The sequence below is a fragment of the Bos grunniens genome, chromosome 12 (genome assembly GCF_055505025.1).
Source record: "Bos grunniens cultivar Pamir isolate PY7600 chromosome 12, Bosgru_T2T1.0, whole genome shotgun sequence".
Taxonomy (NCBI): domain Eukaryota; kingdom Metazoa; phylum Chordata; class Mammalia; order Artiodactyla; family Bovidae; genus Bos; species Bos grunniens.
In genome coordinates, this window is record NC_141176.1 from 16412175 (window position 1) to 16425066 (window position 12892).

General features: G+C 37.5%; 1 protein-coding gene across 18 annotated transcripts in view; it reads right to left on the reverse strand.

Annotated features, from left to right (window-relative positions):
- The window catches only part of ZC3H13 (zinc finger CCCH-type containing 13), a 103711-nt gene that overhangs the window by 68080 nt on the left and 22739 nt on the right, over positions 1–12892 (reverse strand). For all 18 annotated transcript variants that reach the window (XM_086328934.1, XM_086328933.1, XM_086328926.1 and 15 more), the window contains one exon: positions 4711–4819. Coding sequence is in view for 16 of the 18 variants with exons in the window: in XM_086328926.1 (XP_086185052.1) it covers positions 4711–4819 (109 nt within the window). In the remaining 2 variants the exon portion in view is untranslated. The remainder of the gene's footprint in view (positions 1–4710; positions 4820–12892) is intronic.

Here is a 12892-nt window from a genome sequence, read left to right on the forward strand (position 1 = left end):
ACATGATATGTGATATCATTAACAGACTGAATCCAGAAGAAGACACAAAAATCTAGGTATCTTTCATTAAGGTGGTTAAGAAGTTTACTTTAAGAAGTTAAAACGATTTGCAAAAACATTTAAAACATTGCCACCTCCTCCAATTTTTATTTTTGCTTTGCAAAGCATGGCTGTTTTCCATAAAACTGTATGCTAGATTTACTACTGTCAGTTTTATGGAAAACAGCCATGCTTTGCAAAGCAAAAATAAAAATTGGAGGAGGTGGCAATGTTTTAAATGTTTTTCCAAATCATTCTAACTTCTTAAAGTAAACTTCTTAACCACTAACTTCTAAAATGGAAACTACTGAAGCAGATAATCCACAACAAGAAAAGCCCTCCAGGGTCCTTAAAAAGAGCAACAAGTGTCCTGAGACCAAAATGTTTGGGAACTACTCATACAGACCAAACTTCTTCTGAGTCTAGCTAAAATTGCTATTTAGATTGAAAATGCAGAAGGTAAGCACATTAAATGAGGTCAGTCCACTCTCTAACTCTATGCTTCAACATTTCTTCAAACAGAAACTTTTATTTATTTATTTTATTTTTAAACTTTACAAAATTGTATTAGTTTTGCCAAATATCAAAATGAATCCGCCACAGGTATACATGTGTTCCCCATCCTGAACCCTCCTCCCTCCTCCCTCCCCATACCATCCCTCTGGGTCGTCCCAGTGCACTAGCCCCAAGCATCCAATATCATGCATTGAACCTGGACTGGCAACTCGTTTCATACATGATATTTTACATGTTTCAATGCCATTCTCCCAAATCTTCCCACCCTCTCCCTCTCCCACAGAGTCCATAAGACTGTTCTATACATCAGTGTTTCTTTTGCTGTCTCGTACACAGGGTTATTGTTACCATCTTTCTAAATTCCATATATATGCATTAGTATACTATATTGGTGTTTTTCTTTCTGGCTTACTTCACTCTGTATAATAGGCTCCAGTTTCATCCACCTCATTAGAACTGCTTCAAATGTATTCTTTTTAATGGCTGAGTAATACTCCATTGTGTATATGTACCATAGCTTTCTTATCCATTCATCTGCTGACAGAAACTTTTAAACCACAGCGATTTATAATAATCAGAACCTATGAGTTTTAAAATCAAAAGAAAACCTAAGAAACAGCCATGTGAATATTTTGTATGTAAAAGTACTATAAAAGACATTTACTCACCTTTTAAAAGAATTTTACATATAAAAGGCTCTTGCAGTAAAAATCAGTTTAGTTTTTTTAAAGATGAGTCTAGAGCAAAGCGTTGGGAAGGGATAGATAGCACACAAGGGGCCTCTGGAAGGCCAGAGTTTGAAGAGGAAGACAGAAAACCCCACGAGTGACATATGGATGCCAAGGGGAAAGTGTTTCAAGAAGAAAGGTTATGGGATGTGTCACATGCTGCAGGAAGATTACAGGAGAGAGGGACAAGTATGTCTTCATTTATTTAGTAAAAAGGAGGTTACTGTGACCTTAAAGAGCAGTTTTAGTGAAGATGCGCATCAGAAGACGGAATAAACATGAAGTGAAAAGGTACAATTTAGCTGTAAAGTGGGAATAAACAAGGAAATGACTAAAAATAATATGGTGAAAAGAGAAAATGTGCCAAGATGGATCTTAAAGCTAAAAAACAGAATGTAAGATAAATGAATAAGATTGCAGAGGTGGAAGGAAATCAGGGGACTCTAACCTATATTAAGCCTCTTATTAAGAACACGAAGGAAATTTAAAAACTTTAGTGAATAAAAACTAGTTTACAGATGTGCTGGCAGGAAGCTAAGAGAGTCTGTGGATAAAGAGTTACATTATTTGTGTGTTATAAATAGCAAGCAGGAGAAAGGGCTTGGAAGGGTGGAGATTTAAGGATAGGGTTCGAAAGAGCTACTATGAAAAAAGGAGCAAACTGACCTAGGCTTTTCTGAACCATTAAAATATTCAACAATTAGGATGTACTACTGTAATGGAAATACAGAAGTTTCTATTTTTAAAAATAAGTATCCAATGTATTTCAGAATGCTTTTTTCAAAAAAATAATTAAAATGAGAAGGAAAATCTTAAGCGTTAATCCCTTAGAATTTAGAAAAAGCCATTTTTGAACAGTCAAGGTTTGGAATATTTACTGCTATTCTGTAGGAGGTATTACTGTTACTTTTGAAATCCCAATGAACTAATAGAGAAGTTTCCTATTCTTAGAAGCAACTTTTTAACAGACAATACTGTATAAAGATGAAATGGATTTCCTTAAAAAGTACTAATGTTCAAATTGCTGGAGCTAGTGGAGGTGATGAAATTCCAGCTGAGCTATTTTAAATCCTAAAAGATGATGATGTGAAAGTGTTGCACTCAATATGTCAGCAAATTTGGAAAACTCAGCAGTGGCCACAGGACTGGAAAAGGTCAGTTTTCATTCCAATCCCAAAGAAAGGCAATGCCAAAGAATGCTCAAACTATTGCACAATTGCACTCATCTCACACTCTAGCAAAGTAATGCTCAAAATTCTCCAAGCCAGGCTTCAGCAATACGTGAACCGTGAACTTCCAGATGTTCAAGCTGGTTTTAGAAAAGGCAGAGGAACCAGAGATCAAATTGCCAACATCCGCTGGATCATCAAAAAAGCAAGAGAGTTCCAGTAAAACATCTATTTCTGCTTTATTGACTATGCCAAAGCCTTGGACTGTGTGGATCACAATAAACTGTGGAAAATTCTGAAAGAGATGGGAATCCCAGACCACCTGACTTGCCTCTTGAGAAACCTGTATGCAGGTTAGGAAGCAATAGTTAGAACTGGACATGGAACAACAGACTGGTTCCAAATAGGAAAAGGAGTACGTCAAGGCTGTATACTGTCACCCTGCTTATTTATTTAACTTACATGCAGAGTACATCATGAGAAACGCTGGGCTGGAGGAAGCACAAGCTGGAATCAAGATTGCAGGGAGAAATATCAATAACCTCAGATATGCAGATGACACCACCCTTATGGCAGAAAATGAAGAAGAACTAAAGAGCCTCTTGATCAAAGTGAAAGAGGAGAGTGAAAAAGTTGGCTTAAAGCTCAACATTCAGAAAACTAAGATTATGGCATCCGGTCCCATCACTTCATGGCAAACAGATGGGGAAACAGTGGCTGACTTTATTTTCCTGGGCTCCAAAATCACTGCAGATGGTGACTGCAGCTATGAAATTAAAAGATGCTTACTCCTTCGAAGGAAAGTTATGACCAACCTAGATAGCATATTAAAAAGCAGAGACATTACTTTGCCAACAAAGGTCCGTCTAGTCAAGGCTATGGTTTTTCCAGTGGTCATGTATGGATGTAAGAGTTGGACTGTGAAGAAAGCTGAGCACCAAAGAATTGATGCTCTTGAACTGTGGTGTTGGAGAAGACTCTTGAGAGTCCCTTGGACTGCAAGGAGATCCACCCAGTCCATCCTAAAGGAGATCAGTCCTGGATGTTCATTGGAAGGACTGATGTTGAAGCTGAAACTCCAGTACTTTGGCTTGATGCGAAGAGCTGACTCATTGGAAAAGATCCTGATGCTGGGAGGGATTGAGGGCAGAAAGAGAAGGGGATGACAGAGGATGAGATGGTTGGATGGCATCACCGACTCGATGGACATGGGTTTGGCTGGACTCCGGGAGTTGGTGATGGACAGGGAGGCCTGCCGTGCTGCATTTCATGGGGTTGCAAAGAGTCGGACTCGACTGAGCAATTGAACTGAACTCTTAAGGTACTTTTCAAGTATTAGTCTATAAGTTTTCAGGGATATTTCTTAAATATTATAGTAAATAGTTTAGGTTTGCAGTCTCTTGGCTGTCACACATATTCAACTCATCTACTGCAGCTCAAAAGCAGTCACAGAAAATACGTAACCAACGGACATGGCTGTTCTCCAATAAAATTCTACTGCAAAAACAGGTGGTTGGTCCACAAGCTATAATTTCCTAGCCCCTGGACTAAGTTTTTGGCTATCTGATGAGGAAGCAAGTTACATTCTAAAGTCTTTAGTTTTGTCAACTACAGTAGAGTAACAAAGCTGAATTACTAAAATAATTATATAAATCATATTAAAATGCTCAGTGTAACTACAGATGTGAGTTCCCTCTCTCTGTATTTGGTAGTGTGAGACTATAGTGCTCAACTTCTAGATCACAGAAGAGAAGGCAGAACACTCATGGGGTGGAAAACAAATGCTTATTTGTCAAAAGACAATGACTTAAAGGTGATTTTCCTAATTTTCCATGAACAAATCCCCCCGTTATCATCTGATATCACTTTCTTGAAAGATGAAATCCAACAATTTCTTGCAAATAATCTTCCTAGGTCTTTAAGGTTTAAAAATCTCACTTTTAATATTTTATGGAAAACAATAAACATAAATTTCAATTCTCTTAAACCTTGATACTGAGAAACTTAAAGATTGACAAGTGCAATAAATTTCAAAGTAGCATGATGCTTAACAGGTAAGTTCTAGAGAGAACAGCTTTCTTGGCTTTTATTCAGCTACATGCTATTTCCTGCCTTATAACTCAGTAAGACACACAAGTCAATTAGATTCTGAAACAACAGGGAGATCACAGCTAGAAAGTGTTTTGAACCCCACAGAAAAACCTACAAAGTGAACAATCAATACACTGACTATATAAGCAAAGATTTTTGAAACTCACCATCTCTATTAGTTTCCCATTCTACATTTTCTTCTTCACTTTCTGGAGTTCTCTCCTTAGTGATTTTTATGTCTTCCTTTTCCCTATGTCTCCCTCTTGAAGATTCTTTCTAAAAAGTACATACATATATACATATGGGTTATTACATTTATACAAACTACAAGAGGTAGTTACTATAATGCAGAATATTTCTAACTTCATCTTTGTTTCATTAAAGAATCATTTTTGCAAACACTCATCCACTAAGTGGAGGAAGTAACAAATTCTAGAGTATCATCACAATGAAAAGACTGTACTATTATCTATTTTACTAAAAAACAGCAAATGTATGGTTTTTAAAAGATACAATGAAAATCAAATACTTTAATATGCATTTGGTAGTATACTACATATTCAGTTTCTATATGAACATTACAGGGGTAAAGTTTAAAACAGATAAAATACAACAGGAGGAACTGTGATTATATTTTAAAACAACTAGAAAAAGGTTACACTGTTCACAGTAGAGTCTCAAAAATAACTGCTGATCCAGGACGTGTTATATATTACTAACAAACGAGCATTTAAAGACACCTAAAGGTAAATCCAAAGTCATCTAATAATTTTATAAATGCCTTAAAAGAGGGGATTTTCCCTATTTTGGTGTAGTAACTACAATATTTAGAAAAGTTATCTTTATATTGCAGCCGCAAAGCGAAAAAGTTTAACATTTTATTCCAGGTATAACAGTAGCCTACACACAAAGCAGGATAATAGTAATTCAGCTTGTAAAATTTAATGAAATATCCTATTATTTAAGATGAAAACTTGAAACCACATTTTACTAAGTGGAAAGAAAACATAACCTGTGTCATGGAATTCTCACCTTCCCATCACAGTGTCTCACTTTTATTAAGACTAAATCTTGACTATGAAAGACACTAATACACAAGGATATTAAGTGCTGTAAATTCTTTCCGGGCATTACCAGACATAAAATTTGGCTGCCTACAACACAAATTAACTTTTCTTTGTCTTCTTTTTAAAGAACTCTAGTGCCCCTAAATTTTATTTATTTAAGTAGGAAGTCATGTTTTAAGTATTACTTGCTAAATGACATATATAGTTGCTGATACAACAGAGGCTGACAAATATTAAAAGACTATATAACAGAACCAGTCACGACAAAATGGTGAAAGATCAAAAAAAGAAAAGGAAAAAATAAATGCAGTCCTATCTGTACATGAGATAAAAGGAGAAAAAGGAACACCATCTATTTTTACTCTTAAAATATATTGTGGAATATTAATGAAGAATTATTCTATATGCCATGCAACTTTTGAATGTTCTGTGAATTAAACCCACATACAAATGTGTGTATATAAATATATTTATGTAAATATTTAATAACATTTACCCTACATATTGAAATTATACAATTTTTGCATTGCCTATTGTTTTCCAGTATGACTCTAATACTGTCTCCAAAGATCATATATAACTGTTATTAAGTACTAGGGTAGGCTTCAATATGTGGTGGAATTTCAAGTTAGGAGATATGCTTTTGCCTAAAACTTTGTCACTATCTCACCTCAAATCAAAATCCTATGGACAGAGGAGCCTGGTGGGATACAGTCCATGCGGTGGCAAAGAGTTGGAAATGACTGATGGATTAAGCACACCTCAAATCATAACAGAGGAAACAATTTTGATAATACCTAAGGCTCAGGTCATCTTTTAAAATGTTGTATTTCCTCATTTTTTCCTCTTCAAACAACAGTGTATAACTTATTAGGCATGTTATTCCTTGTAAAATAAAATTATTTCTCTCCTCTTGTCATATTCAAATGTAAGGGGTCTGCCATTGCTTGTCTCATGTAGTACAGAATGGTTTGCTCTACAACTTCTTGTATTTCTTGAATAGAATGGTTTGTCATCTTGCTACTCTTAAATACAAATTACAAGTACAACCATTTGATTATTATGTATTCTAAATTAATCATTCTGGAACATGTACATGCTGAAATATTTGTTAAAGAACCACAATATTTTAGCCAATACCTATGAGATGAGATATTTTATGAATTCAGAATTATTTGGATTTCAAAATATACTAAGTAACAATGCCAACAGGGTCTGGAGCAGCAACCTGTGATCAAACATTCTGTTATTTTTGCAGCAAAATATATGAATTCACCAACTGGATAAAGGCTATATAATAAGCTTCTTAACAATTAAGATCTGGTTTTGTTGCCAAATAAGTCTTTACCTAACTTAGGAAAAATGTTTCTTTTAGTAAAAGTCTTTTACGTTTCAGAAATGCAGTAAATAATTGTGAACTTTTACTTTCACTTTATTTCTACTTTATATCACTCATATTTAGTTCTTAAACATTGTATGTATGGACAGATTATATTTATTACAAATTTTATTTCTAGCTAGTAAGGAGCCATTAACAAGATTATGATTTGAAAAGAAGTATTGAGGCTAGAAGAACAGAAAGACAATATTACTAATATAATAAGTGATTAGCAACCATAATAATAAAATAATAGGGGTCCTTGAAGGAACATAATCCAACCTCATACCCCATGTAGAAAATTTTTTCCTAAATTTTGTGTAGTTGTACAAGTTTTCTATTATAAGAATTTCAGGGGAAAAAAGTTACTCCCAAGGTCTCCACTGATAGTTCTCCACTACTGCATTGCTCCCATTTTTAGACAGTTCTAAACATTAGAAAATTATTTCATATACAGATCACAACTTTCTTATATTGCTACCTCTCCAGAATGTCTACTGATTGGAACTACTTTTGACCTCTACAATCATGTAAAAAATCAATTTACATGATTTGACATCTAAATCATGTAAAATCTAGTAATTCTTCCACATTACTAGAAAGTGGAATACTAGTACTAAATCTTTTCAATATCTTCTTATATCAGGACAAAAGTACTCTTCACACTGATCATATATTAACATTTCATATTTTCATACCCTTTACTACTCTCTCATTTTCTCTGACACACTAATCTTGCAATGTTGCTTCAATAAAATGTGATAACTAAAATTAATTTAGTCTTGCCAGAGTAGCATTGAGTATATAGCTTCTACCTCTCCCAGTACAGAATCGAAATTATTCTTGTGTTAATGAACTTGTTTTTTGGGGGAAAGGTGTTTGGAGGAGGGAGAGGTGTTTTGGGTGGAGTTTAAATAAATTATAATTTTAAAAGCTATATAAATGTAAACTACAATTTCACATATAATGAAGCCTGTGTGTTGCACAGTCGTGTCCAACTCTTTGCAACTCCATGGACTGTATATAGCTTGCCATCTCCCTCTCCAGGGTATCTTCCCAATCCAGGGATTGAACACAGGTCTCCTGCATTGCAGGCAGATTCTTAACCCACTGAGTTACCACGGAAGCCCCATCAAAATGAAGCCTAGAAATAGGGTAAACTTCAGGGCTGGGTAAAGTAGTAATACAGTGAAATCATTGGAGATCAAATTTTCTTACTGTTTTTCTCCTTTCTCACAACACTGCTATTCCTATTGTTGACTTCACATGAAGGCACATTTCTTTTACCACAAGGACAAGCAATCTAGATTCACCCAGTATGCGCCTTTCTCCAATCAAAAAATAATGTTTTCTTTTAGTCTAAATAAGCCAACTTCAGTCACATGGCCACATCTGAATCAATAATTAATAAAGATAACAGCCACCAGCTAAATCAATTAGGCCTGGTTCCTAAGTCAACTGAATTAGCAAGGAGAATGGGATTGTTATGACTGCTGCTACTGCTGCTAAGTCGCTTTAGTCATGTCCGACTCTGTGCAACCCCACAGACGGCATCCCACCAGGCTCCCCCGTCCCTGGGATTCTCCAGGCAAGAACACTGGAGTGGGTGCCATTTCCTTCTCCAGTGTGTGAAAGTGAAAAGTCAAAGTGAAGTCGCTCAGTTGTGTCCAACTCTTAGCGACCCCATGGACTAGCAGCCCACCAGGCTCCTCCATCCATGGGATTTTCCAGGCAAGAGTGCTGGAGTGGGGTGCCATGACCAATGAGGGTCCAGCAGTGAATCTGGGGTCAATTCCCCAAATAGCAATGCAGCTTCAAAACGAAAAAGCGAATGGATTCTGGGAAGTTCAAAGTAATTTACACTATACCTTTGGAACTACACTTTACTTCCTCAAAGTACTGTACAATACAACACTTTTGAGAGGACTCTTGAGAGTCCTTGGACTGCAAGGAGATAAAACCAGTCAATCCTAAAGGAAATCAACCCTGAATATTCATTGAAGGACTGATGTTGAAGCTGAAGCTCCAATACTTTGGCCACCTGATGCAAACAGCTGACTCACTGGAAAAGACCCTGATGCTGGGAAAGATTGAAGGCAGGAAGAGAAGTAAGAGAGTAAGATGGTTGGATGGCACCCCTGACTCAATGGGCATGAGTTTAAGCAAACTCCAGGAGATGGTGAAGGACAGGGAAGTCTGGCGTGCTGCAGAAGTTTATGGGGTTGCAAAGAGTCGGACATGACTGATGGACTGACCACAACACTTCTGACAACCGCAGAGGCCATAAAAGTAAAAAAATATACTTTCCAACCTACTGAAGATTTTCTTTGTTCACCTTTACTAATGCATTTCGGACCCTCATTCTAAGGTCATTTTCCATCTTCCTGATGTATATCCTTTTAGAAATTATGTAATCAAAGTTTCCTAGTAATCAACACCCTCAATTTTACCAAAAATTTTCTTTATTATATCTTCATTCTTGAAAAACAGTTTTTCTGGGCAAATAACTATGGGTTCACATATTCATCTCAGCTTTGAAAATATCATTCCACTGTATTTTGGCTTCTATTGTTGTTACTGATGTTGCCCATCATCCCTTTGTAGAAAGATCTGCCTTTTATCTTTGGGTGTTTCCAATATTTTCTCTATGCCTCTCATGTTCTGCAGTTTTAATACTCTACTTGATGATATGTATTGTGCTTTCTGTATCTGCAGGCATATGTCTCATCAATTATGGAAAATTCTCAGCCACTATTTCTTTCAACACTGCCTTTCCCATATTCTATTCCCCTCCCCCAAGGATTCCAATTAGATGTACATTAGATTTACTAAGTTTTTCACCCACAATTATGAATTTCTTATATATTTTTTATAACCTTGTCTTTATAGGCTACATTCTGGATAAACTCTTCAACACCACTTTCCAACTCACCAATTCTCTGTTTGGAGATTATGGTTCTCACCCTAAGGTTTTCAAACCTTTTCAGTTGGGACACTTTTGACCAAGGCTGAAAACTTAAATGAACAATGCTTCATTGTGGCTTCTGGCCTGAACACAAGCCCAACAACTTAGCTCACTATATGCCTTTTAGGATACACATAACTGACATTTTGAAATTTTAAAATGATTCACAGATGTGAAATTTTGGATTATTTCAACATTATAGAAATATGGACAGCAAAGAAATTTAGATCTATACTTAGGAAACTATATTTTATTTGTACTATACTGAAGAAAAATCCCATAATAGGGTTATCAGAGGTTTTCTTTTATGAAGAAAAAGAAAACCTAGCTTGTCTCAGAATAAGCAGAGTCACAAATAAATAAGATTATAAACTTCAAAAAACATTCAACAGATAACAAAGATCAGGTCATCTTCAAACACCACATTTTAAAAATACAAACGGGAGAGGACAATTATTAATATCTTTGTAACTATGTACCTAATAATATTGCACTGAACAGCACAAACAGGGACAGGGAGAGAACTAGATAGAAACACACTGCTACTAAGATACTTTAAAAGGCATCCTCAGTGTTCCAGTTCAAGATAGCAGAGTAGAACGATGTACGCTTATATCCCCCTGTGAGAGGACCAAAATCACAGCAAGCTGTTGAACAACCATTGACAGGAGGATGCTGGAACCCTCCAAAAAATGATACCCCAAAGTCTATCAAGTCTAAAGACAAAGAAGCTACAATGAGATGGTAGGAGGGGCACCGACATGATAAAATCCCATACACACCGGGTGGGCAACCCACAATCTGGAGAACGATAATACCTAAGAAATTTTCCCACTGTTGTCAAGGTTCTGAGCCCCATGTCAGGCTTCCCAGCCTGGGGATCTGGCAAAAGGACAGGGAATCTCCAGGGAATCTTGACTTTGAAGGTCAGTGGAATGTGCTTACAGGATTTCCACAGTACTGGGGAAAACAGAGACTCTACTCTTGGAGGGCAGCACAAACAAAATCCTGTGTGCATCAAGACCCAGATGAAAGGAGCAGTGATCCCACAAGAGGCTGAACCAGATCTACCTGCTAGTCCTGGAGGGTCTCCTGTGGAGGCGTGCATCGGTAGGTGCTCACCACAAGGACTGGGGCACTGGCAGCAGTTCTGGAAGGGGCCCCTTTGCATAATCCTCTTGGAGGTGGCCATCAACCCTAACACAGAGCCTCTAGACCCCAGGGCTGGGTCACCTCAGGCTAAACAACTAACAGGAAGGGAGCACAGTCTCACCCATCAGTTCAGTTCAGTGGCTCAGTCATCTGACTCTGCAACCCCATGGATGCAGCACACCAGGCTTCCCTGTCCATCACCAACTCCCACAGCCTACTCAAACTCATGTCCACCGAGTTGGTGATGCCATCCAAGCATCTCATCCTCTGTCATCCGCTTCTCCTCCTGCCTTCAGTCTTTTCCAGCATCAGAGTCTTCTCCAATGAGTCAGTTCTTCACATCAGGTGGCCGAAGTATTGAGTTTCAGCTTCAGGATCAGTCCTTCCAATGAATATTCAGGACTGATTTCCCTTAGGACTGACTGGTTTATCTTCCTGCTGTCCAAGGGACTCTCAAGAATCTTCTCCAACACCACAGTTCAAAAGCATCAATTTTTCGGCACTCAGCTTTCTTTATGATCCAACTCTCACATCCATAGATGACTACTGGAAAAACCATAGCTTTGATTATACAGACCTTTGTTGGTAAAGTAATGTCTCTGCTTTTTAATATGTTGTCTAGGTTTGTCACAGCTTTTACTGAGTATGGCCCTGCCCATCAGAACAAGACCCAGTTTTCCCCACCACCAGTGCCCCCATCAGGACTCTTATACAAGCCTTCTAGTCATCCTCTCAGCCGCTGCCTGTGACCTCAGGCATCGGGTAGCTCCTCTAGGCCGCTGCCCCTGACCTTGGACGTGGTAGCTCAAACTACCACACAATTGCACTCATATCACATGCTAGCAAAGTGATGCTTAAAATTCTCCAAGCCAGGCTTCAGCAATACGTGAACCGTGAACTTCCAGATGTTCAAGCTGGTTTTAGAAAAGGCAGAGGAACCAGAGATCAAATTGCCAACATCTGCTGGATCATCAAAAAAGCAAGAGAGTTCCAGAAAAACATCTATTTCTGCTTTATTGACTATGCCAAAGCCTTGGACTGTGTGGATCACAATAAACTGTGGAAAATTCTGAAAGAGATGGGAATCCCAGACCACCTGACTTGCCTCTTGAGAAACCTGTATGCAGGTCAGGAAGCAACAGTTAGAACTGGACGTGGAACAACAGACTGGTTCCAAATAGGAAAAGGAGTATGTCAAGGCTGTATATTGTCACCCTGCCTATTTAATTTATATGCAGAGTACATTATGAGAAATACTGGGCTGGAGGAAGCACAAAGCTGCAATCAAGACTGCCGGGAGAAATACCAATAACCTCAGATATGCAGATGACACCACCCGTATGGCAGAAAGTGAAGAAGAACTAAAGAGCCTCTTGATCAAAGTGAAAGAGGAGAGTGAAAAAGTTGGCTTAAAGCTCAACATTCAGAAAACGAAGATTATGGCACCCGGTCCCATCACTTCATGGCAAATAGATGGGGAAACAGTGGCTAACTTTATTTTTCTGGGCTCCAAAATCACTGTAGATGGTGACTGCAGCCATGAAAGAGAAACAATATATAAATCCAAAAGCTTACTCTGAAAATAAACTACTGACTAACCTAATGAAGAAAACAGGGAGAAAATAACAAGTATTCAAAATCCTCTGACAATGTGAAAACAGTTATTAGAACAGAGAAAAAGGAAAAATGTGACTTCACACAACTCTATGCAAACTAGTTTAAAAGTCTATTCAAAATACACAATTTTCTAAAAAAAATATTTAACAAAACTGACTGAAAGACCAAAA